Genomic DNA, 25,460 nt, shown 5'->3' on the forward strand with positions numbered 1-25,460 from the left:
AAAAACAAGCTGAAAAAAAACATTGTACTCACCCCCCAGTCCTGACCCCAAATGGAACTGTCATGTTTTCCCCCAAATTCAATTTTGAAACAACTTTAGGCCGAGGAGAACAAGAAGTTGTTACACAGCACGGTCCCGTGTACCTGTCACCCAGGGCCCTGATGGGGACACCTGAGGCACCCAGGGGCAGTGCCCCAACCAGGAAGCAGACAGGACACAACACAACTGACCAGATCACAGGCCCACTGGGGTCTGACCAGGTGGAAATGCATTTTCATTTGTTTAGGAAAAAATGACTGTTACAGCTCTAAGAGGCTCTGCTAAAACTGTCTGTATAGGTAGCTTCGCTTTGACAAAATATTTGTTCAACGAACAAGTGTTTTACGTGTGGGGACCAATCGCGGCTGTAACGTAGGACAAAGTAATCATTAATGGCATCAGCGAGTTCTTCTGACTCGGCGCATTCAATTCCTAATGGAAACAAATGCTGGATTACATGGACAGGAGGGACGCGCTTATGAGATGTGAAAAAAGGGGCAAATTCATGAAATCCAAGAATATTCTAATGACTTTTTGGGCAGAAAGAGTATGAATACAAATGTATAATGACTTCCCTTCAGGAGGCTGCCGTAAGTTCCAGGGCGTAGTGAAGGATCCCCTATCCTGGCAGGCGTCTGGGGCCACTAGCTGGGCCTCGCACCGCTCTGCGCCCCTACCAGGGAGCTCCCCCCGCCTCAAGGGAACCCGGTGCCTACGACCTCCTCCAACCGCACCGTTGGCTCTCCTTCCCCACCCAGCGCTGTGGCCACTCCACAAGCTGGCTGTCCTCCTGCCGGGGTACCCCCTCACAGGACCTGGCCAGCGCTCGCTCGGGAGCAGGTCCTTACCCCCCCGCCCCTGCCCCGAGCACCTCTGTGCCACTTCCCTCTGGATGCGGCCTGCTGACAGGCACCTCCGTCCCAGCGTGTCCTGGGTCCCTCTCCCCACAGCCCCTCCCCCGACCCCAGTGACCTCCTGAGGAAACGGGAGTCAGGTGGTCACTGCGGGACGCTGTGTCAGTTGGGGACTCCCAGCCGTCCCCCCTGGTGGACCACGACTGGCGCGCAAGAGCACAGGGACACAGAGCAGGCCCAGGGCGGCGCTGGGGGCTGCGACTCACCTCGCTGTCCTGCGTGATCTGCACCTGCTCGCCCTGCGGCACCTGCGCAATGTGGAGATGGCCCTGTGGAATCCGCAGCAAGAGAAGACACCAAGAAGCATCAGAAGAAACCCAGAGCCACGGGAAACGAGCAACACGTTCTGAAGCTCTTGCTCTGGATTGGCTGCTGGCAATCCCAGACCACTAAACCCTGAACAGCGTAAGAGAACATGCGGACGGGGGGGCGCACTGTCAAACAGCCTCCCGAAACCGCCAAAGTTCTGGTCTGTAACGCACACGGCACCGCAATAGTTCTTAAAGAAGCAATGGGGCCCAGGAACAATCTGTTCCATCTTCAAATGGTACCGCACAGGCAAATTTAATAATGGAAAGAGCATTAAGAGAAGACGGGAAACAGAAATTTCCCAGAAAATGAGAAGAACTTTTTTTTCTGCCATCCTGTCAACTTGGAGGGACCAGAAAGCTCCCGGAAGCAGCAGGTGGTCTCCTCGCGGTCTGGGGTGAGAAGGCCACACTGCAGTACGGGGTCGGTGGGAGGGGCTGCACGGGCGTCTACACTGAACGTGGGTCAGGCAAGGTGTTTAAATCAAAGAAACACAAAACTACTTAAACAGGTCGGTCGCCACCAAGAACCCGGCTAATACGCCCTTAGGGCTGTGGGGGCAGGCAGGACCCCACCCGCCACAAATGCCAACAGGACTCAGCGCCACTGGGAACTTGCTGCTGCGCTGGTTCTACTCCGACCGTGCAAACTGGATCGAAGCAATCCTCAAAGACTCTGACGCTAAGACGGGAGTAATGGCTTTGGTGACGGTCAGTCACACAGAGGACTCAGCATCCTCCTCTGGAAGGTGAAGAAAACTCCTCAAAAGCACTGGTTAGCAGCTTTCCGGAAGCCCACCTTTCCAAGGCAGCACGCCAAGTGCAAGGTCAGACTGGGGCCCCCTGCGACTTGCAGGAGAGCGCAGCTGGGTGGGACGAGGACGTCCGCAGGAGCCCAGGGGCACACTGAACAGGGGCAGCTCCCTAGAGACACCCCCTACTCTCCTCGGCCACAGGACCCAGCAAGGATCAGGAGGACTTTCTTCCCCGGGACGGGCCATGCAAAGCAGACTGCGACGCTCACAGCCTCCACGAGCTCAGCGCACGTCACACTACCCAGAGGAAGGGCTACGCAGGACTGAAGGCCACTCCCTTTCTCTCCGGATGCCAGAAGGAGATGACTTTTTCTTCCCTCAGTGGAAAGGTGCCCCTGTTTCTGAACTGAGAAAATATCAACAGGGCACCTACAGTAGACAGGAGGACAGGCCAAAATAGGGACAGTTGAAGACCCAGACCCTCGGAGCAGACGGCAGCCTCCAGGGTAGCACGTGCAAGGGAGACAAAGGGGCCATGAGGCGTGGCCCTCCCCACTGGCCGTGGCCGTGGCCCTGCCCCGGCCCCAGCCCCCTCCCCGCATCCCTTCCGGAGGCAGACTAACGAGGAGGGTACATACTACTTGGACCTGTCCGTCCTCTCCGATCTGGTGGATCTGGACCTGCTGGGCGTTGGCCAGGGCGTAGTGCAGGGCCTGTGGCGGGGGCTGCGGCATCTCACTGGCGGGGGGCGGGGTGCTCATCACGGTCTCTGTGGAAAAGTACAGAAGGCCTCAGGCACTAGCTGGAGACGGGCGGCCCCAGCCCCATGCAAGCCTCTGGGCTTCCTTCCCTCCCCAGCCCCACATCCCCACAGAGAGGAAAGGGAATTGCTCGTCCCGAGTCCAGTCGACAGGTCCCAAGGGAGGACCCACGGCATTGGCTAGAGACCGTTAGTTCTAAGTGCCAGGGAGTGGAAGTTTCCGACCTGTGGACACAAGGGGTCTGAAGGACTGACTGCTTGGACAGACGATTCTCATCCGTTTGTTAAATGAAGTGGCTCCGGATTCATCAACAAAAATGAAAAGGAATAAAGTTGGTAATAGTCTGCTTTACGCCAGCAGTAAATAATACTTGTTCACGGACAATTAAACTCACTGGGGTGGGGGGGTAAATCCCCAACCACTTCTTTAAAGATACATTTCCAAAAAAACCTCACTCCCTTTGTTTAATCAAAAACAATACATTGTGTCGACGTGTTGTGTGTTAATTTCAGCTGCAACCTGCAACCTTATCTTAACAGAACTTTCTTAAACACTTAGAACATTAAAGCCTCCGAAAAACATTCTGATTTTGTGTGTACAATTTTCTGCAGAGAATTATGGCAGACGGATAGTAAAAAATGTAAACACGCATCACGGCAGGGTGAGACTCAGTGAGAAGTGAATGGAAGGAGAAAAAAGGTGTAAAATGTCTGCTTACCCAACGGAAGCTTTTCGTTTTTTAACAGCTTAATGGTGGGCATTACATGGACATAAAACATACATTCCACTGAATGTGTCTGCATGCGAAATGTTAACCCTTGCATTATCTCAAAAATGACAACCTTTTCAATGATTTCAAAGTATAATGAAAACTTCTAGCTGTCAACATTTTAAAACGTCAAGTTAAAAATATGCAAGGAAGAATACACATTTTCTAACCTCTTAAAGAGGGTATTTGACCAAAACATTTAAAGTTCACTGGGCGAGTTAATAAGAATTACATAACTGAATAGATTCCCAAATCATTCTGCTCTAGCATTAATAAAAATTCACTGATCTAGGGGCGCCTGGGTGGCTCAGTGGGTCAAGCCTCTGCCTTCGGCTCAGGTCATGATCTCAGGGTCCTGGGATCGAGCCCCGCATCGGGCTCTCTGCTCAGCAGGGAGCCTGCTTCTCCCTCTCTCTCTGCCTGCCTCTCTGCCTTCTTGTGATCTCTGTCTCTGTCAAATAAATAAATAAAATCTTAAAATAAAAAGTCACCGATCTTGCCAGTTCTCTATTGGCTCCAATAAAGGAAGAATGAGTCCCCGAGGCTGTAAAGACACTGCAGAAGACAGGCCATGAGGATATGAGGTCAATGGTTTCCAAGCCTAAGATTCAAATTACTGAGTCTACCAGAGAATCAAGAGCTCCCCACAGTCATTCTACATAAAGAACAGTTTCAGTCCACATCTCACAATCTGTGCTGACATCAAAGTCCAGGCAAGAAGCTGTGCTGGATCCTTGTCTGTGATCGAGCCGACAGCGTGACTCTGTGAAGGTTTCAGACCGCAGTGCCCGCTGTCAAGAGCGAGCGCCAGGAAGGCGGGCCACTCGGAGGGCCTCCCCCACCTCCCTGCCAGCCTGGCTCTTCTCCACATCCAGAGGAAAGGCAGCTGCACACACAGACGGGCTAATTCTCTGCAAGCCTCAACTACTGGACACCGCACAGACACCCTGTGAGGCTTCAACTCCCTGATGAGGCCCGCAGGGCGGGCACAGAGTGGCACCGACCAACAGTGAAATGCAGCCGTCTCTCCCTCGAGCACGTGCAAGAGCTCACACACTGCGGCCAGACAGGAGAGCGCACTACCAATGTTTTAATACACTGATTTTGTAAACATCCAAGGACACTAGTAATTTTAGTCTGTGCTCACAGGGACAGCACGAAATCAGCTTTAAACAGAGGAGCCTGGGCTCAGAATTTCCTTTGTAACACGTATTTGGAAGTTCTTTTTTCTGGCTGCTGATAATCCAAGAGTAAACAAGGCAGACCCAGATGGAATCACTAGCAATTCCAAAGTGAGCCAGGAATCCAGGAATTTTCCTGGATTATTTCTGTCACCATCTCAGACTTGCCTTAGGAGGCTGGGAGGGAGCAAACAGGGCAAGGACAGACCACCAGAGACCCCCGAGCACCAGCTACTTCACTTTATGTGATTTTAGTCGGGTGTGCAGCACAACAAAATCAGAAACAATGACACCAACAGAAATTTACAAAGCCATGGACTTTTCAGGGGTGTCTGGGGGGCACAGCTGGCTAAGCAGCCAACTCTGTTTTTGGCTTAGGTCACGATTTCAGGGTCCCGATGTCAGGGTCGAGGGGTCAAGCCCCGCACCAGGCTCTACACTCAGCATGGGATCTGCTTATGTTTCTCTCTCCATCTCCCTGTCCCCCTCACCCCCGCTCTCGCATGCTTGCTCTCTCAAATAAATAAATAAATCATTTAAAACAAACAAACAAAAAAAGCCATGTATTTTTTTAAAAAGTTTGACAGAAGAAAAATACATGTTTTGTGTTTCTCTTGCAAACTCGATTCCAACACTCAGCAGGAAGCCTACAGCCGTGAGCAGACCACACAGGAAGCAGCCCTTGTTGTGACTGGAGAATAGGGGTGAGAGACTGGATGCAGCGTCTCAGGCCTCTCTACACAGACACCGAGCACGGAGGCCTTGGCGGAGACGGCCAGGTCCTCTTGTGGGACAAGGACACCTGGGCACAGGTGTGACTCCTTCCCGAGGACACGGGCGGGCCACGAGAAGCACTGCATGTCCTGTTGTTTGTCAGCGGACACGGTCTATTCCAAACAACACGTCCTAGGACCTCCGACTTTTGTCTCCACGTGTCAAGTCTGCCCAGGGGATATGGGCACGGGACATGCGCTCACACGGTGGCTGCTCACCACCCCCAAGAGGCCAACAGCACCGGAGAGTTACTCAATACCGAAATACGTGTAAATAAACAACCAAAGTAACTCAACTCTTGATCAACGAAGTACTGTCAGTTAAAAGAAACACTAATAACCAGAAGAGAATGAACGATTCCAAATACACAAGCACAAAATGTCATAAAATCACCCGCACAACAGAACTCAAACCTGCGTGAGATGTAAAGCCACCCGGGTCTCCAATGGGGCTGAGAAGCAGGGTCAGGGTTGTCCGGCCCCACCACCGCACCACTGATGGGACGCGATGCTCTCACAGCCCGCTGTGGGCCGGCCTGCGGGCTCCACTGCTACTTGCTGGAAACACGGACTTGCGGGTTTGAGCGGACTGAACGACAACGGGGACAGAACGTGATTCCCGGGGCCGCTCTGCCTCGCCAGCACCTCCAGAGACGGGCGCACACGGCGTCTACAGAGAAAGCTCCATCCTGCCATTCCTCCTCGGGCCTTCGGGACACGCACGGACGGCAACTGCACGCCCAGCTCTGTGCTCCGCCACCTGGACCCCAGGGTGAGGAGGACAAAGCCCACCTCCCTGAACTCTCCAGACCCACAGGACAGTTGACTTCCTCAAGCAGAGACAGCTTCCGCGCGTGCCCCAGCGGCTGCCTCCGAGTCCCCAGGACAGACAGGCTCAGCGCAACAGAAAGGTCTGGACTCCCCACTAGGAGGTTCTTCAGGGCGGCCGCTCACAAAGGCAGGGCTTTGGGGCACAACGTGTGTGGCCACCTCCCATCTTTGGGAACTGCTGGCAAGTGACTTCTAGAACGACGGGAGAAAAGCCGCTTCCTGAGGTCGCCCCAGAAGGACAAAACCCTGCAAGAATGTCCAACGACCCGGTCGCCACCGTGCTTCAGAACAGGTTCTGGCCGGCCCCGCCCATGCTGCCCCGGGGACCGGGACCCGGCCCCAGCCACGGCCTCAGGTTCTAAGAGCCGTCGCCAAGGGAGCTTCTGGGGAGACTTTGTTTTCGATGTTCCTGTTAAGCTGCTCGGAGACGGGCTGGGTGAAAGCAATACTGAAACCACACCCGTTCCCAGGGAGATGTTCCCGAGGAAAGCCAGTCCTCCCATCATGCCTGAAAGAAGAGTCTAGAAGGTCCGTTTCCTTGTGCACAAGTGGAACTGAGGCACTACACTGAGGACAGTAGTAACGAGCACCACGTTCCACGCGGACCCCTCCCCCTCACCTGCTGTCCCCATATGGACCCCAGGGCTCTGCTCGGGACCTCGGCTGCAGGACATGACACAGCGGCTCACCGCCGCAGCTGCCACCATCCTGACCGAGCTCCTCCTGCCGCCTCGAACGCAAGCGGGATGAGGACGACGGCCAGGCCCTGCTCTCCAGGCCTCGGTCCAGAGCACTTCCAGGAGGGCCCCCCGGCAGTGGCCCACAGGAACCCGCCCGCAGGCGCACACAGATGGGGCCTCTGGTCACGGGGCTCCACGTGGACACCACGACCCCGCCCCCCGGGCCCCAGGGCCCCCGGGACCGGACAGAGCCTACCTGAGGCGCTGTACGAAGACGAGGACGGCGTTCTCCGGGAGAAGCTCTTGACGGCCAGGCTCTGGCCTCGCTGCTTCCGCCGCCAGGCCGTCCGACACTTGGAGTCGATGCTCTGCTTGATCCGGTACCAGTCGGACTCCGTGATTCCGAACTTGTAGAACAGGTGACCTGTAAACACAGCCGGGCTGCGGCACCAGGAGGGGCGGGCCTGCGAGCACCCCGCGCGGGAGCAGCACGGCCCGAGCACCGCCCCTGCAGACGCCCCCGCGGGGCTCTCGACGCATTCCACTCGCTTGCGCTATAGGCAGCCGACAGGTCCACGCAGTGACGAGCGGGGTGCTGGGTACCCGGAGCCTCCAAGACACCCACACTCGACTCTGTCTGCTCCCGCTTCACGTGGGGGTGTTACCCCCTCAACGCCGAGAACAGAACTGGGGTCCGCGACCCCGTTGGAGCCCCACTCCCAAGCACCAGCTCGCCTTCTCCTGGGCCCCTGTGCCTGCAGCTCTCCCCCAAGTCTCCGCTCATACATGACCTCAGTGACCCTGCTCCTAACCAGCCCGAGGGACCCCACGTCCCTCCCACTTGCACCGCCAGCCGGCTCTCGAGCGTCTCCGAGAACTGATGTATTTACTGTTCGGCGTGCTAAGAGCCCAGACCCTGGGCACGCGGCACACGCTCCCGCACCAGCAGACTAACTGACGTCACAATTCATCCAAAGACATTCTTCTGTCACTGCCCGAGTGTGACACTGGCCTCTAGGACTCGGTCCGGAGGAAAACTCCCAAAGGGCACATTACTCTTCATGCCCGAGGGCCCTGCACACCCCGGCGGAGGGCATCTCCTCCACTCTGCTGCCCGCCGGAGGGCCCACTCCTCACCGTGGAGCATCTTACTGGCGCCCACGTGTGTTCACTTCCACAACAGAGCCCTCTCGGCACACGCCACCCGGCACCAGAGACCCCTGCCATCATCAACAAGGAAACCGGGCATCAGGGAGACCACCAAGGAGCAGGCGGCAGACAGAGACCCTCCCTGGATGCTTCACCCCTTCTCTGGGCCAAGTCACCGTCACGAGCACGGGAACGGGAAGACACCCTCGTCTACACGGTGACCTCCTCTTGAGCCGGCTCGTGAAACTTCACTGGTTAACGGGAAAATAAATGGACAGAACCCAAAAGTTGAAGACTAAAAAAACGGAGGTGAACAACACCGATTTGACTGCTGGGAGGACCGTGTTTACACCGTCCGCTGAGAGCTTAACTGGCACCCGCTCCCCAAAACCTCCTCCCGCGAGCCCGCCGCTCGGAGAACCACCAGAAGCAGAGCTGGTTTTCCCATCTCCTACGCAGTACAGAGTTTCTTCTGTCTTGGAAAGACTCCTTGGCTTTACGAGCATGTGCTAAGACCAGATCTAAACACAACAACCCAAAGTCCCGTGACCTACATCGACAGGGACCCGGATGAGCAACATTTATGAAAAGAAAAGTGACCCAGTCGCTCCAGCAGCTCTTGTGACCCTCGTGCGCAAGAGGAAATACACACGCGGAGTGGCCCCTTCTTTGCTTTCTGGTGTTCGGGTCGCCTCTCAAAGAGCCACAGACCAGAATCAGTATTTACCGCGTGGCCGCCACGTGCCCCATATGGCCTCAAGTGCAGGGGCGGACTGAGAAAGTCCGGGCGAGGTGCCAACACCGGTGACAGAAGCCCAGCTCCCGGCTGCAGTCGGACAGGGGCTGAGGGCAGCGGTGCTCTCCGAGAAGAGAGAAGAAAAGGCAATCACGGGCCTCAGAAGGGCCCCCAGGCATGCGCCAAAATGAGGAAGAACATTCTAGCCCGTCTTCTTGCCCTCAGACCCCCACTCCCAGGGAGAAACCTTCCCGAGGCCTCTAGGGGTTAATGACATGCTGTGAAATTTAAAAAGCGCGTCCCGAACAGAAATGACCACCTGCAACACACACAGGTACACGAGCAACGAGCAAGAACGTTACCATTTCATTCGGCTCTGTAAAAACCAGCCAGCCGTTCAAGACCTGGCTTCCACCCTTTGAAGAAAGAACACGCACTCATGCGTTACAAGCCGTCCGTCTCTCAATCCTCCCACGGCCTCACGTTACCCATTCCTTCCAACAGCAACGCCGCCTGCCACCCCCACACGACGCGCCCGCAGCACGGCCCCCCACTGCACGCGCCCGCGGGGACAGCCCAGCGGGAGGAAGGCGCCCCCCACGGTGCACGCCACCCGGGCTTCAGCTCGGCCTTCCTGAGCTTGTCAGGGCGGCGGCCTGGGGGCCTGAGACCCTGCGCGCCCCCGAGACAGCTGCGTTCTCGCCTCGTCTTTTCTGCCGGCACCGAGCAGCCCCACTTCACAAGCGCTGGAGGAGAAACCTCGGTAATGAGGGACAGAAAACTCACTTTAACTGCCTCTTCACACTGCTGAAGCATCTTCTCTCTTGTGTTATCTGATGCTTCCAAGAAAACCTCATGAGCTAAGAATGCCAGGCCCCCAGCTTCAGCTCCCGTCCAAGTATCAGTCGGGAGTGAGACACGATCCTGAAATCCAGGCCTCCGGGCACCCACCCAAGCAGAGCAGCAGTGGCCACAGAAACCCCAGCTCCGGCCCCTCTGCCCCGCACGGCACCGCCCGACCAGCGCGCCCAGGAGGCCCCGTGCGTCTGTTCTCCCCACCTCCCTCCACAAGGCCGCCACCACGGCGCCCGGACAAGAGACACGGCAACCGGAAGGCTGCTCCCAGGGCTCTGCCCCAGCACACGGGGTCCCCAGGAAGCTGCGGGGTCTGGGTCATCCACAAGGCAAGCCGCTTGTCACCTCACCGCCTTGGAGGAGAATGCTCAGCTGCCCCCAAAACACCGCCTCCCCAGCCTGCTCCCGCGGCTTCCCGGGCAAGCTGTCCGGCTACCCCCCAAGATCCAAAGCTCCACCGGCGTTCACCGCCTTGCCCCTTCCCGGAGCGCCCGGGAACTGGGAACTATGTGAACTGTAAGTCCAGACGCCCAGCTGCGCAACACGGAGCCCCACGGGGGCTGAGACTCACTGTGGGAAAAAGGAACAGAGCTGGCCATCTCCCGTCCGTGGTGGGTGGCATGGGCTTATCAGAAAGAGAAATGAGAAACAGTATCACTGCTCAAGTAATCTCACGTTGAAGGACAAAGAAAAGCAGAAAACGGAGTGCCAGGAGTTTATGTCCCAAAAGGAACCTCGATAAGGACTGACCCAGAAAAACAAGAGAAATCTTTAGTCCGAGTGAGGGGAGCAGCCGGTGTGTCTCCACGTACTGTGTGTGTCTGGTGTCCTGGGCTCAGAGCCGAAGGAGCCCCGGCTCCCTGAGCAGTGAGAAGCTCCCCAACAGCAGAGAAGCACAATGGGAAGGGCCTGAGGCCCCCCCCATGGTCTTGCATCCAGGCGCCCCATAAGCAAGGGCTCCAACTGTCTTTCACGCGTGCTGACCACACTTGCCTCCCAGCCCCAGGCTCACGGTGGCCCCTCAGGGTCCCCAAACCCACCTGCTGGGTACCCCTGGGGCAACTGTGTAACACACTATGGCTATTCCAAAGAACCCAGGCCCCAGGCACTAGGAAGTGTCCCCCAAAATGCATGTACTTCCCAGGACCTCAGACCGTGACCTCCCTCGGAAGCAGGGTCGCTGCAGATGGGATTAATTAAGATGGGGTCAGACGAGGAGTGCACTAGGCTCTAAATCCACCATGACGGGTGTCCTTATAAGGAGAGAGGAGAGACATCCCCACAGGGAGGAGACGGGCGAGTGTCAACACCGGCGGGGATGGGAGCTGTGTGGGCACAAACCCCCAGGCACCAGCAGAAGCCGGAGGGGGCCAAGACTCACCCTGGCCCTTCAGACACCGTGATGTCAGACTTCCAGCCTCTGGGGCGGACGGAGAGCCAAATGCTGCTGCAGTTAGCACCGCAGGGGGCTATGCCTGGATGCAGGCGCCCTGAGACGTTCCTGCACCCCAGCACCCACAGCAGCACCAGGACACACACAGGCACGAGCCGCCCAGCCTCTGGGTGCCCTCACGAAACACGACCTCCTGTCGGGGCGGATGCCGGGGCAGAACGGGCCGACCACAGTCCCCTGTGAAAACAGGACCCGAGTCCCGGTCAAGTGCTCGGTGGCCTCCTGGGGATCTCTCCTCCACGTCTGCAGGCTTCCCAGACGCCTTCCGAGACGGGGCCGTCCGAGCGACACGCGCTTTCCTTGCCTTTCCAGCAGCCCCCCGGGGGCGTGCTCGCGGCAGCTCACGGCCTGCGCAGAGGTGCCGGCCCCGCCAGCGCGAGCCCGAGAGCAAAGGCTCTGTGCTCGGCTCGACGGGGAGCGTGCCGGCCCTGGCGTTCTCGGGGCCATTACTCAGACGCCGGCCCCAGCCGGGGAGGTCACTGGAATGTGCTACTCATGCTTCGGACACACTCTGTAAGGTCGGGTTACCCGAACCTGGGGGAGCCCGGGAGTTCTCAGGAGCCCCGAGACGCGCACACCCTGGGAAGCACATGTGCTCTTCGGGGAGGAGCTTCCGCCCTGTCTCTCCCTCTCAGAAGACCCTCGCTCCCGCACGAGAAAGGCAGTTCTTGGAAACAGCCTACTGTACGCCTCGAAAGTGCTCATGTTTTCCCCAGTAAGACCAGGACAGAGCGGTGGAGACGACATCCGCGGGGGCCACTCTGTGCAGGCGGCACAGGCCCCCGGTGTTACCCTGCGGCTCTGCAAGGCCACTCTCCACGCTGGGAGGAGGGCGGGGGGGACCGGCCCAGGGTCCCAAGTCGTGGCTCAAACCGGCTCCTGCCTGCACTTCTGCACCCCAGGACCGAGCTGCGCGGGGCTTCAGAGAGGCTGCAGGCATAGGTGTGGGCCACCAGATGGGGGCTCTCCCACCGGGGCCACCGACGGCCGCTCCCTGCTTCCCAGCCAAGATGCCAGACACCACCTCCTCTGAAGGCCACGTCCTGACAGCCCCTGTGGTCGCAGACGGGCAACCGGTCTCCAGTAGAGCTGCACAGCATGACCTGCAGGCATCCCCTCACGAGTGTGGCGGGCCCCCACCCCACAGCCTGCGCTCCTCCTGCCGGGCCGCACACACAGGCCGCAAGCCCGGAGCGGCAGTCAGGCAGACGGCTCCTTCCAGGACACGGGCCGCTACCACACCTGGCCTGCTCTCTCAACGGGGGCCTTCCTGGAGGGACGGAAGCTCCGTGAGGGTGGGCCCCACTTCCTGGGGCAACACTCCCTCAATTCCAGGGATTTCCTTTTTAAAAGATACGTCTTCATTCTTTGCAAACTGCACACGAGAAAGCCAACGTGCGCATTCTAGGTCAGGAACTCCTCCACTCTGAGGACCCACAGGGCTTCCCTTGAGTGGGAAAGAGACGGGACCAGGTTCGGTGCTTACGCGAAGCAGCTGTCTGGAAAGCCAGCCCCCCGACAGCCTGCCACCCCAGAACCCTCCTGCCCTCCCTGGGCCCCCACGAGAACACGCAGGCGGCCCAGGCTCCTGCCAACACACGCTCAGGGCGCCAGCACTTGGCTCCAACGCAAACACAACCATTCTGCCTAGAACTCAGAAGCCGATGATGGTAAAGGCGTCCTCTGCTACAGAGAAGGTGGGCGCTCCCCCACAGCACGCAGTGCTAATGCTGACCTCCAGAGTTCCTGTTCAGTCAAGCCATGCGCCAGTTTCCAGAACCCTGGGCTCTATCTGTGTCCCCTGCTTCACGCAGCAGACCCGGGCTGGACGCCACATCAGTCTCCCAACACAGCCCTGCTAAGACACTGCCTGTCCTTCTTCAGTCCCCCTGGAGCTCAGCCTGCCCAAGACCCTCCCTCCCCAGAGCTCGGTATCAAAACCAGCACTACCCATGGGGGTGGGGGTGGGGGGTCCAGTCACTGTGGGCGCAGACACGGGCGCACGTCCATCCCACAGCAGCTCACGACCAGAGGCCTCCTAGGGGGACTGCAGCACCTGTGGGGGTCCCCTGCCAGGGGTCCAGCCCAGCTGGCACACGTGCATAGGGTGCACGGCTGGACAGTCTGTTTCATTTCACTCCCGGGGTCCAGCAGGCTCCATGGAGCAGACAAGCCCGGGGCGGGTGAGAGGCTTGCGAGTGCTGCTGAGGAGGTCACAGGCCTCCTGCACCCCTGAGATGTCACCAACAGGACACAGGGACGACTGATTTGAATGTGGGGTGCTCTTCGAAAAGGAGGAAAACCACAAAGACTGGAGGGACATCAGGACCAGTGTCATGAGATCTGCCGGCCACGGTCAGGGAGGTGGGCCTGTAATGACACAGCCCCCCTGAAGGGCAGGAGGCGGGCGAAACCCCGCTCGTGCCACTGGGAAGCCCAGGGAAGGCCGTGCTCAGCGGGGGGCAGAGGTTGGCTCCGGCTCTGCTCCTCCCCGAGCCCCAAAGCCACCTGGGGACCAGGGAAGCCGGGGTCTGAGAGGCCTGCATCTCCCATGTCTCTCCCACGGCAGGCAGCCGCGACATTTACCAGACACGCTCCACCCACAGACTCCGGGACGAGGGCAAGCCCGGCACCCTCCCCGACCCCAGGGCCCGGTCCTGACTCGCCCAGGACGCTGCCTCGTAGGACCCCCGACCCCGCACTACGGCAGGCCGCGAAGGTGGGAACGAGGACGCCGCACTTACAGCGGATGCCGTAGATGGTGAGGGGGTCGAGCTGCTTCTTGCCGTGCTTGCCCTGGCCCGACAGGTTGGACACGGCCTGCACCTCGCGGTGGAACAGGTAGTCCAGCAGTGTCAGGGCCATCTTCTCGGCAGTGCGACAGTTGGTGCTAATGTGCAGCATGTCCGAGGGGATGATGGCGCAGCGCACGCGCATCTCGGGGTTGTTCTCGTCGCCCAGCCACGTGCCGTTGGGGTAGTCCTCTGCGAGAGAGAGAGGAGGCGGGTTCGCGTCAGCTCCCGAGCCGGAGGGCCCCGGGCTCGGCACAGACATGCTCCGGGGAGGCCGCTGGAGAAGCGCTCCCCGGGAGCAAGGGGGCGACCCCTGGGGTCACCAAGGACACGTGATGAATGGAAACCCACCCATCATTCCCACAAGGGCCACCTTGGTGTCCACCGACCCATCGCAGAGAGACAGACGGGGCCGGCCAGACGGAAACCCTCTCCTGCCTTCCCGACAGGCTTCCGCGGGCCAAGTCCTGCCCCACTAACTCACATACAAGCAGACAGGAGGCAGCGCGCCCTGCGTGCAGGCCGGTCTGCAGCCGGGGAGTCCAACGCACACACCCAGAGCTCCGCGTTCAGGTCGGGGAGGGACCCCTCTGCCTTCAACAAGGCCACAGAGATGATCATGACACAGACACGGAGCTGACACGGAGAGAGAAGTGGGCGGGCAGTGGGACGGGAGAAACCTCTCTACCTGGGGTGCCCCCCCGGCCCACGGGCACCTCGCCAGCTCCCTGTGGGAGAAGCAGGGGACACTGTGAGGCGGAGACCAGCCTCGCAGCCATCCCTGGCTCCTGAGCAAAGCCTCCAGCAAGGGGTCTGGCTTTGCCCGACCACGGAGGACCACAGATTCCATCACTGCAAACAGCCACTAGCCGTCGGAGTGGCCCAGGGTGCGAGCAAAAGGGCTCCGGGTTCGTCAAGCGTAACACCAACCCAAGGGAGCCTCAACCTTTGGCAGAAGAAAGCTCCACTTAAGATCCCAAACTCGGGGACCCATCAGTTCCATCAGGAAACTGGCGGCTTCCCCAGCAATCTCTTCTGAGCCGGACTCCGCAGCCGGGGCAGGTGGGAGAGCACACCTGCGTGAAGCACTAAGCAAGGGGAGGTCTCCTCCTGGGTGGCTGGGGTGTGAGAGGGACACCCGCTTTCCATCAAGTGGGCTGCTAGGTCACGCCACGGCCAGGCCGGCCCAGCTTCAGATCTCTCACGAGCTTGATTCCGAAATGTCGTGATGCCGGCATTCCCATCGCCCAGGGCAGGAAGAGGTCCCACCAGGAGCAGCCAGCCACGCTCTGCCAAAGGCTGGAGCGGAGCACGTGGTCGCCCATCCGTGACTCACACGCCCCACCCCCCTCGCAGGGAGCCTCTCCCGGCTGAGCTCCTGCATCACGAGATCTGCAAGAGCATCTGGCAAGGCTTGGCAACCCCATCTAGGTGACCACGTTGCCCACGGGGACCAGCCGGCGGCTGGAAGAACTGCTTAGCGGGTTTGAGGCCAGGCGCCTGGCTTTAGCTGAGGACAGAAAACCAATCACAAACCTGATTATGGCAACTGTGAATGAGCCATGGGGAGGCAGGCTCGTTTCTGAGAACACCAGGGCTCTGGGAGAGACGGCGCCCCGGGCGCACGCTCAGCAGACACGTGCTTCTGAACACCAACCAGCTCCTGCTACGTTCGGCCTACGCGCAGAAACCAGCCCGGCCCAGCGATCTGAGCAGGAGGGGGCCTGGCGGGGGCTGTCTCCAGGTCGTATCTGGAATGTCAGAAAAGCTCCAACTTCCAGGGTATTTACCGCTTCATCTACAGATACTTACTGGGCAACTCTGCGCCCGGCACTGGGTCTCGTGCTCCGGTCGAAGCCGTCAGGGAACCCAGGCTTCATGACAGCACGCAGAGTGGAAAGACTTCCCTACCTGCCGCAGTCAAGCCACAGAGCGAGCAGGGGAGAGGAAAGGATGGGGAGTGACCCCATCTGTGCTGACAACGGAGGGGCAGGGAACATGTGTGTTGGGGGGTGACAGCGGACACACACGGCCGCTGATGGGCTACTCAGCAGTCCAAGAAGCAGCAGGACCTACGGCGCTGAAACCTTCCCACACTCCCTTCCCACGCGCCGCTGGTTTCACTGTGAACATGCGCAGTCAGACCCAAGGCGCGGTCTACGGACCTTCTCCAGACCTAAGTATTGAAGGAGGATCCTGCGAGCCCACGGGGAAGGGCGGCAGCACCCTGAGCCAGGAGGGGCGCAGGCCGCCACGGCACCTGCCTCCCCGACCGCCACGGACACGACCCACGGCCAGCGCAAGGGTTAACTGCCGAAGACCGCGGCAGTCTTTCTCAGGAGTAAGAAGTGATGGGATTGTGCCGGCGAGCTCCCCAGTGACGCGGTGTTTCTAAAGCAGCGTCCGCAGCGGACAGGAGTTCAGACAGGGAGTCGGAGTCGACGTCTTCTCAAACCAGTACTGAGAAGAGGGGCCTGCAGCCAGGGCGTGACTCAGCCAGGGATGGGCCACAGCCCGGCCCCACCGATGCCCCGACAAACCAGCTGGCCACCCAGACTGCCCCACGGCCCCCTCGGGGACATGTCTCCCTCCACCAAAGCCGCACTGTCCACGCTGTGAGGTCTCCTGCTGGCTCCACTGCCCATGAACCAAACCCGCTTCAGCACGGAGGCTCCTGACAGCCACATACCTGTGCCGAGAGCACGTCACCTCGTCCAAACCCCGCACTTGGCCCCTGGAGCTGACACAGTAATGTACAAGGAAAAAGGCCACTCTTCCAAATGTCCCCCACCGGAGAGCCTCGCCATTCCAGACACAAAGGAAAACACCAGCACAGCAACAACGGGACAGTCCACTTTCGTGGCTGCAGTAGCCAAAAGTGTAAATGCGAGTTTTTTCAAAGTGATTTCACCTATGTAAGAGCAAAATATGATGCTAAATAAGTGAAAAAAATTGACAAATAACCATTAAACCCCATTTCCTTCATGTCAAAAATAATCATCAGTAAGATGGGTCTGTATCCCCCGACTGGTCTCCGCTGGGGTGCTGACTGCGGCAGGCCCTACGTGAGCCAAGCCGGGCGCCCCTCCTCCGCCGACGGCGCTCCAACAGAAGCAGGGAAACCGCCCCTGGACGCGAGAGGGCCAGCCCCGCACCAAGCCAACAGAGAAAGCTGGGTTCCACATCCGGTGGGGGCCCCGCTCCGTGCCGCCGCCTGTCTGCAGACAAAAAGAGCCTGTCCCTTGGTGCCGAGCACATGGCTCTGGAAACGTTACCAGAATATTCTGAAGGATGAAAGGTGTCAGTTCAAACTCCTATGGTAAGTACTATTTCAGGAGATGCTGTTCCCCTCCAAAAAAGACATTAGTCTCAAGATTAACTTTCCTTATCTCCCACCTCCTTACCACTCCCAAATAGAATGGTTTAAATATCTCTGGTAACATGGAAAATTACCTGGAAATTTTATTCCGATCCAACATCTCAACATTTTACAAGGAATTTTCTGACCTGTTTACGACTGACTCATCCCGAATGTCACCAGATGCCCTGGAAATGACAGGTGTGTGCTCCTTGCCAGAGCAGGAAGTCGAGCTAGGACAAGGACAGCGGCCTCAGTGACCCTGACCAACGACGAGATGAAAGGTGACTGTCATGGAAGCCAGGGACCAGTGGGAGAGGGGACCAGGACACCACCATTGCCGTCGCAGTCCTGTGGGAGACGTGCTGCATCTCCGTGAGCCCTGAGGCAAGAGGACGGGACCGCCAGGGACACTCAGGAGCCCGTCCTTCCCAGGGTCGTGCTGGCTGACCCACTGGCTCAGGCCTGCTCCCCTGGGAAAGACTCAGCCCCAACTCACTTCCGACTCGGAGGCAAGAACGCAGGCTGGACTCCAGCTTCTCAGCAGTGATGATGAATCATGTCTTTTAAATGAGAAACAAGATGAAACACCTTCCCACATAAATATTTGAGAAATTCCCCTTCTGACCCTTCGGAAAGCGTGTATTTATTTTACTAAAACAGCCTGTTCACGCTGGGCATCTGAAGCAGACTCTACCGGCCTTACTGAAAAACTACCAGATCGTCAGAAAAATAAACTAACCTCCCATTCCAATTACTCTGACTGTCGACGGAATGAACTAGCACTTCTGAAAGACCTAAAGAAAGCCCTTCAGGACTAACTCGAATTTTCCTCCCCCGAAAACACTTCCGTACAACTAACACTCTGTCCTGAGGCTCTGTTTCAGCCCCGGGAAGATGACGGAGCAGCGGAGAGCAGCCAGACGGCAGCCCCAGCCATGCTGTCACGCACACCCGCGGGACAGAGAGCAGGGCCACCAGTGTCCTGTGCCCCCACCACTCACACACGGATGCCGATGTGCCCGAGACCCCCACGCGATCGCACCCCGGGCTCCAAAGTCCCAGGACCGTCAAGCGCTCTTGCTTCCAGAGGCTGGGCCTGCTCAGTCACAGGAGCCACTTTAGGAAAGGTGTGGGGTCAGCAGGAATCCGTTCGACCCATGTCCAGGCCCACTGCTGGACCACGCTGCCCAGCTCCGACATCACCTGGAGGCTTTCATAACTGGAGCGCGAGCCCCCCTCCAGTGGCTCCAAGGGCCCAGCATTCACAACCGTCCTCTTGGCCTCACGCCCTGGGGCATCCAGCTCCCCGCGTCCCCTCCTAAACCAGACCATTCCAGGAGCAAACATCGTTAGCTTCTGGAGTCAAAGGCTAAGGCCGGTAAGAAAGTGTGGCCTTTTCTATGGCCTGCTGAGTGGGGGTGGCGAGGACACGGGGACCCACGGGCTGCAGGACCAGAGGCTCTGGCCATGCTCATGGAGGACAGCCCTGGGAACAAGCTGACCACGGCTTTCCAAGACAGGCTCTGCTGGGGTAGCCCCGAGCCCCGGATCACACAGGACTCTTACAACCCGGCACATTCCTGACCGCTCCCCTTAGTCACGTGTGTCACCTGAAGGGAGCGTGGACAACGCTCGACCCTTAGACCGACCTAAGAAACCAGACAGGCCACCTCTCTGGGTTTAGACACAGTGCACTGTGTACCCGCAGCCCAAACCACCATGCTTCTCTGGGAGTGACGGGACATCTGTACGCTATAAACAGATTGATAATTTGGGGTTTTTAAATGGGCAACTCAAGAGGGCTGAGTCACACATAGAATCACAAGAAAAAGGGGAAAAAAAAAACAAATGGTCTTTGGTACTGCAGCCAAGACCTTTCCCCCAACTCTAAGCACATTCCACAGAAACCACGAGTGCACCAGCAACCGAGGGGCAAGGCCACCGACTCAGGCCAGGCTGCCCTACTAAGCACGAGTCATCACGACCTCAGCTGGGACTACAGCAAGAGGCCAAGGACATCCTCCTTGGCAGGAACGAGCGGGAATCACGGGACACGGACAGGGTATCCCCCATCAGCGTCACGTGCCGTCCCTTCTGGAACCCCACGGGAGGAGCCAGAACTCCTAACTCCAGAACCGGCATCCCCCCACAGCCCTCTCCCCTGACCTGTCGGGTCCTTCCGCCATTCTGGCTTCATTCATCAACGCCATCTTCACCGGGCACTAACCTGTCTGTAATCCCACCCTTCTCAGGAGCCCACTTATGACTGCCAATAAAAAGTTCTCAATGTTTGGGCACCTGGGTGGCTCAGTGGGTTAAAGCCTCTGCCTTCAGCTCAAGTCATGATCCCAGGGTCCTGGGATCGAGCCCCACATCAGGCTCTCTGCTTGGCCAGGAGCCTGCTTCCCCTCCCCCCGCCGCCTGACTCTCTGCCTACTTATGATCTCCGTCTGTCAAATAAATAAAATCTTAAAAAAAAAAAAAAAAAGTTTTTAATGTTATGGCAACATAAAGAATTTATGTCAGGGGCGCCTGGGTGTCTCAGACAGTAAAGGATCTGCCTTCGCTCAGGTCATGACCCCAGGGTCCTGGGGTCGAGTCCCACGTGAGGCTCCCTGCTCCGCAGAAGCCTGCTTCTCCCTCTGTGTCTCTGCTTATGTGAGTGCGTGCACGCGCGCTCTCTCCCTCTCTCAAATAAATGAGAAATCTTAAAAAGAAATAAAAATAAAAATAAAGAATTTATGTTAAAAAAAATAAGTTCACATAGGGGCGTCTGGGTGGCCAGCGGGTTAAGCCTGTGATGCTTCGTCTCAGCTCTCGTCTCAATCTCAGGGTCACGAGTTCAAGCCCCATGTTGGGCTCTGCGCTGGGCATGGAGCCTACTTCAAAAAAAAAAAAAAAGTTTATGAAAATAAATTCTCAAGAAATGTTTTCAGGATGCACCTGGGGGTACAGTTAGTGAAGCACCTGATTCTTGATCTTAGCTCAGTTCACGATGTCGGGATGGAGCCCTGCGCTGGGCTCCAAGCTCAGCAGGGAGGTCACGTGAAATCCTCTCTCCCTCTGCCCTCCCCTCCCCACCCACATGCTCACTCGCTCGCTCTTTAAAAAATGAAATACAATATGGGAAGCAAGGGCAAAAATGAACTATTGGGATTTTATCAAGATCAAAAGCTTTTGCACAGCAAAGGAAACAGTTAACAAAACCAAAAGACAACTGACAGAATGGGAGAAGATATTTGCAAACGACATATCAGATAAAGGGCTAGTGTCCAGAATCTATAAAGAACTTAGCAAACTCAACACCCAAAGAACAAATAATCCAATCAAGAAATGGGCAGAGGACATGAACAGACATTTCTGCAAAGAAGACATCCAGATGGCCAACAGACACATGAAAAAGTGCTCCATATCACTCGGCATCAGGGAAATACAAATCAAAACCACAATGAGATACCACCTCACACCAGTCAGAATGGCTAAAATTAACAAGTCCGGAAATGACAGATGCTGGCGAGGATGCGGAGAAAGGGGAACCCTCCTACACTGTTGGTGGGAATGCAAGCTGGTGCAACCACTACAGCATGGAGGTTCCTCAAAATGTTGAAAATAGAACTACCCCATGACCCAGCAATTGCACTGCTGGGTATTTACCCTAAAGATACAAACGTAGTGATCAGAAGGGGCACGTGCACCCGAATGTTTATAGCAGCAATGTCTACAATAGCCAAACTATGGAAAGAACCTAGATGTCCATCAACAGACGAATGGATAAAGAAGATGTGGTATATATACACAATGGAATACTATGCAGCCATCAAAAGAAATGAAATCTTGCCATTTGCGACGACGTGGATGGAACTAGAGAGTATCATGCTTAGCGAAATAAGTCAATCGGAGAAAGACAACTATCATATGATCTCCCTGATATGAGGGAGAGGAGATGCAACATGGGGGGTTAATGGGGTAGGAGAAGAGTAAATGAAACAAGTTGGGATTGGGAGGGAGACAAACCATAAGTGACTCTTAATCTCACAAAACAAACTGAGGGTTGCTGGGGGGAGGGGGGTTGGGAGAGGGGGGGTGGGGTTATGGACATTGGGGAGGGTATGTGCTATGGTGAGTGCTGTGAAGTGTGTAAACCTGGAGATTCACAGACCTGTACCCCTGGGGAAAAAATAAATATATGTTTATAAAAAAAAAAAATGAAATACAATAAATACAAAACACAGATACGGTGCCTTGCAGTAAGTAATGGACTCCACACTGATATAAAACAGCACATCAGTTCATGCAAACCATTTGGAATTCTTAAGAAATAACCATTTTGGAACCTGTGGTTTTTAACACTGCAGACACTTAAATAATTTTCTAAGAGCGGTGTGTCCCTGCGCAGCTCTGGGCTATTAATCAGGAACTCAAGGACGCCACACAACGCCAAGCCCAGGGCCCTGCAGAGCTCTGCGTGTTACCAGAGCTTAATAGAAACTAGCTGGCCCGACCCTCTCCGGCTGGGCCAGCTGAGCTGGTCTTGGGGAGGACGTGGGAGGGACAGCACTCATGCATCTCAGAGAAGGTTTTCACACACGATGCCACGACAGGCCGAAGGTGACTCTGACGGGCACTAATGGTGGGCCTGTGCCACAGCACGTGCGTGCCTGGCAGCCTCCAGGCCCTCGGGCACCCACCACGGTTCCAGCCGGGGCAGCACAGCGGGGCCTCCTCCCAGACGTCCAACTGCGGGGGAGACGTTCCCAGGGCAGAGGCCGCAGAAGGCACACATCCCAGAGAGCTTACTCCTGATGCCGCGATCAAGCGGAATCCTGAATTAGGATCACTTCTTCGAATATCAGAAAAATTCCTCTAGTTTGCCTCAATCCTTTTTTTTGTTCGTTTTGTAACATTTTATTTATTTATTTATTTGAGAAAAAGACAGAGCACACGCACACATGAGCAGGGGCCGAGGGAGAAGCAGGATCCGCACAGGGCAGGAAGTCCGGCATGGGGCTCAATCCCAGCACCCGCAGACGGGGACCGGAGCCACCCAGGCTCCCCTCGTTTGCCCCAATCCTAACAACAGGTCCTGTCCCTCAGACGTGTCCAGTGGACACAACCCCCTGGATGGCGGATCATGGTTCCCGCAAACGCGTCAGCTCGACAAGAACTCAGACTCAGAGACAAAGAAGATCTGTACTTTTTCTCCGAGATGTCACTAAGCTCAGAGTTTGAACATTTCTCTGTGTTCGTTTAGCAGCATGCTGTAGATTCCCCAAATGAAGTATTTTTCACATTAACCACATCAAAGTAAGATACTTAAAAAGGTAAAACATTCTCTTTTTAAGATAACCCGAGAAACTTCCAGAATTACCAAGCACCGAGCGCCTCAGCAGATGCAGCTGAAACCAAGCAAACGTCGGGCCTCGAGTGGTGGATAGTGACCCGGAGTCCCCGCGGACAGTGACCCGGAGTCCGCGCGGACAGTGACCCGGAGTCCCCATGGACAGACAGAGCCTGCGGCTGCTGCCAGCGCCCTCTCCACCACGGAGGTTAATACCCACCAGCTGAGGTCGGGGCATCCCTCTCGTCCTCAAATCTAATGTGCAAAACAACAAGGCGACTCCACTCCCAGGTGCCTACCAAGAGAAACGAAAACATACGCTCTCGCCAACCCCTGGGCACGTGCAGTCATCACAGTTAGAAACTGGAAGTGCCCCGAGTGTCCGCCAACAGATGACCATGATCCATCCACACGACAGAGCATGACCCAGCCACGGACGGGGTGAAGGGCTGGCGCTCTCTCCGCCCCCGACCCCCTCCACCGCCCCCGCCCCCACCCCACGTGGGAAGTGCCTACAACAGGTCATTCCAGGTGGCTCCCAGGGCCAACGGGCAGGGACTGTGGCAGGGCTCCTTTCTAGGGTGACAGATGTTCTAGAATCAGATTGGATCATGGCTGCACACTAGGCAAACATACAAAACACCACTGAATGGTATGCATCACGATGGTCGACCTTACAGAATTTAAATTAAATCTCAGGTGTATAGAAAGGCTGTCCCTAAGCTCTCATTCTCTCCCCACTCCTGCCCTACTGTCCCCATCCTAGCAATTTATGTCAGACATGACCAAAACTTGGAGAAAAATACTGTTTTCACTGTTTCAGCTATGGTAACCAGTGTAACAGGAAAACCTTCGCTCACTAAATCTGCATCATTGTCTTAAGGAATTCACATAGCTCCTGAAGTAAAAATCAACAACTCGGACCTAAAACCAGAAAACCTCCCAAGTACACTAGAAAATGAAACCCAGGCTTTCAAAGTCAGCAGCACAGCACCAAACACATCTGTCCCCCACCCGCCCCTGCTGTAAAAAGCTGTGTGGGAAGCCTAAGTTGGCCCAAAAAGGCAGGACAGGCGCGCCAGACAGCAGAGGTCCGCTGCGAGGCACGTGAGGCTGGCTGCACAGGGCGGGCCAGGCGCGGGCAGACGTCCGACCTCGGCAGGAGACGCAGGGGGACAGGAAGCCAGGTGTGGGTGAAACAGGCTCACGTCCAGGAGCCGCTCTGCCCCTCGGGGCGGGAGGGGGAGGAAGAACACGACCTCCCCCAAGCACCTATGTCTGGCTCTTGGCAGAGACGCGGACAGAGCCCTGGTCAAAGGCAGTGACCAGCTGCCGGCTACAAAAAGCACAAGAGCCTGTCATCAGAGAGTGTGCAGAGCCCAACTGATGTGCACACCGTGGAAGGCCCCCGTGCTGCAGGGGAGGAGGAGAGCCCCAAAATCACACAGTGCGCGTGTTCCCACAAGAAAAGCAAGCAGGACTGGCAGCGACCTCTGGACATGAAATTCACGCTGTTCTCACGGTCTTCTCTCCCGCAAAACAGTAAACGTCTGCACATCCTCCCCACTGAGCAGGGGCGATGTCCCGAGAAACCTATCAGAGCTTGGGAAACGCGAGGTCAAAAACTCACGTCATGCCCCTAAGCCACCGAGCATCACACACGAGCCCGGCCCAGCCTAGACGTGCTCAGAACATCCACATTAGCCTCTGGGGGGACAAAATCATGTGACACACACAATACCGTGGGCGACAGCTCGGGGAACGTCTGAATCCTGCGCTAAAAGCGACCACGAGGACGGCCATGTCTGGGTGCTCCGTGGCGGTGGCGGGGTGGCTGCTGACCGCACAATCATCGGGGGACGGAGAGCCCTGCCCCGCACCACCAGCCCGGGGAAGAGACTCAGATGCAAAATGCGAATTACGTCTCGACCGAGTGTGGGTCAGTTTGGCACCTCCAAACCGTGTTGACAAAGTTGACAAACCGTGAAGCTGAACCTTCAGGAGGCGGAGGCCCGTCTCGCTTTCCTAAGAAGCAGAAAAACAAGACACAACACAAAACGGTACCTACTGCCGTTCAAGGAAAAGAAAGAAGCTTTGCAGGCGCACCTTCCGAGTTCAGGGTGATGAGGGTGACGTTGTTGCCAATGTTCTGACTTCCTGACTGTCCACAGTTGGAAATGGAGTCGCTGGCCTCGGACCCGCTCTCCCCGTCCTCGTTGTGGCTGTCCTCTTGACCCGGCACCTTCACCACAATGGTGTTCTGCCGTCGCCCGGGCACCGCGCTGAGCGGGAGACAAAAACACCAGCCAATGTTGTGAGAGCGCCACGACCCACAGGCAGACACGAGCGCTCAGGCACTGCCATGTTCTTCTGTCCTCCGTTTATCAGAGACTCTAACCGCGCACGGGGCAGCCGCTCAGGAGGCCTCCCATCCAGCTCTCCCTACTGAGACGGACAGCAACTCAACAGCACAAAATAGTCTGGGGTTGGAAGAAACCGTATGAAATTTAAAAGCGTGCAAACATGTTTATATCGCAAAAGAAGGAAAATCACAACCCACTGTCACTCCAGGCCCAGACTGCAGCTCTCTGATCACAGAGGTGACCCCGCAAATCAGACACGTGCGTCACTTTGGAGACAACGTCAAAGAAAGGCCGGATTAGGAGGAAGTGAGCCTGGAGGCTCCCACTGACCCAGTGCACTCTGCACTCTTACACCTTCTGGAAGCAACTGGGCTTTGCTAAGGGCAGCGACCACTCCCGCCT

General features: G+C 56.9%; 1 protein-coding gene across 4 annotated transcripts in view; it reads right to left on the minus strand.

Moving 5' to 3' along the window:
* Positions 1–25,460, minus strand: part of BANP (BTG3 associated nuclear protein) — a 103,361-nt gene that overhangs the window by 33,197 nt on the left and 44,704 nt on the right. For 2 of the 4 annotated variants that reach the window (XM_032853790.1, XM_032853788.1), the window contains 5 exons: positions 24,802–24,977; positions 13,949–14,188; positions 7,268–7,435; positions 2,655–2,785; positions 1,160–1,222 (listed from right to left, as the gene is read on the minus strand). In XM_032853790.1, coding sequence (XP_032709681.1) covers positions 1,160–1,222; positions 2,655–2,785; positions 7,268–7,435; positions 13,949–14,188; positions 24,802–24,977 — 778 coding nt within the window. Of the gene's footprint in view, positions 1–1,159; positions 1,232–2,654; positions 2,786–7,267; positions 7,436–13,948; positions 14,189–24,801; positions 24,978–25,460 lie in introns of all 4 variants that reach the window. The other 2 variants (XM_032853789.1, XM_032853787.1) reach the window with 1 other exon arrangement.

Source organism: Lontra canadensis, unplaced genomic scaffold (assembly GCF_010015895.1).
Source record: "Lontra canadensis isolate GAN:19392208 unplaced genomic scaffold, GSC_riverotter_1.0 scaffold8, whole genome shotgun sequence".
Lineage (NCBI taxonomy): Eukaryota > Metazoa > Chordata > Mammalia > Carnivora > Mustelidae > Lontra > Lontra canadensis.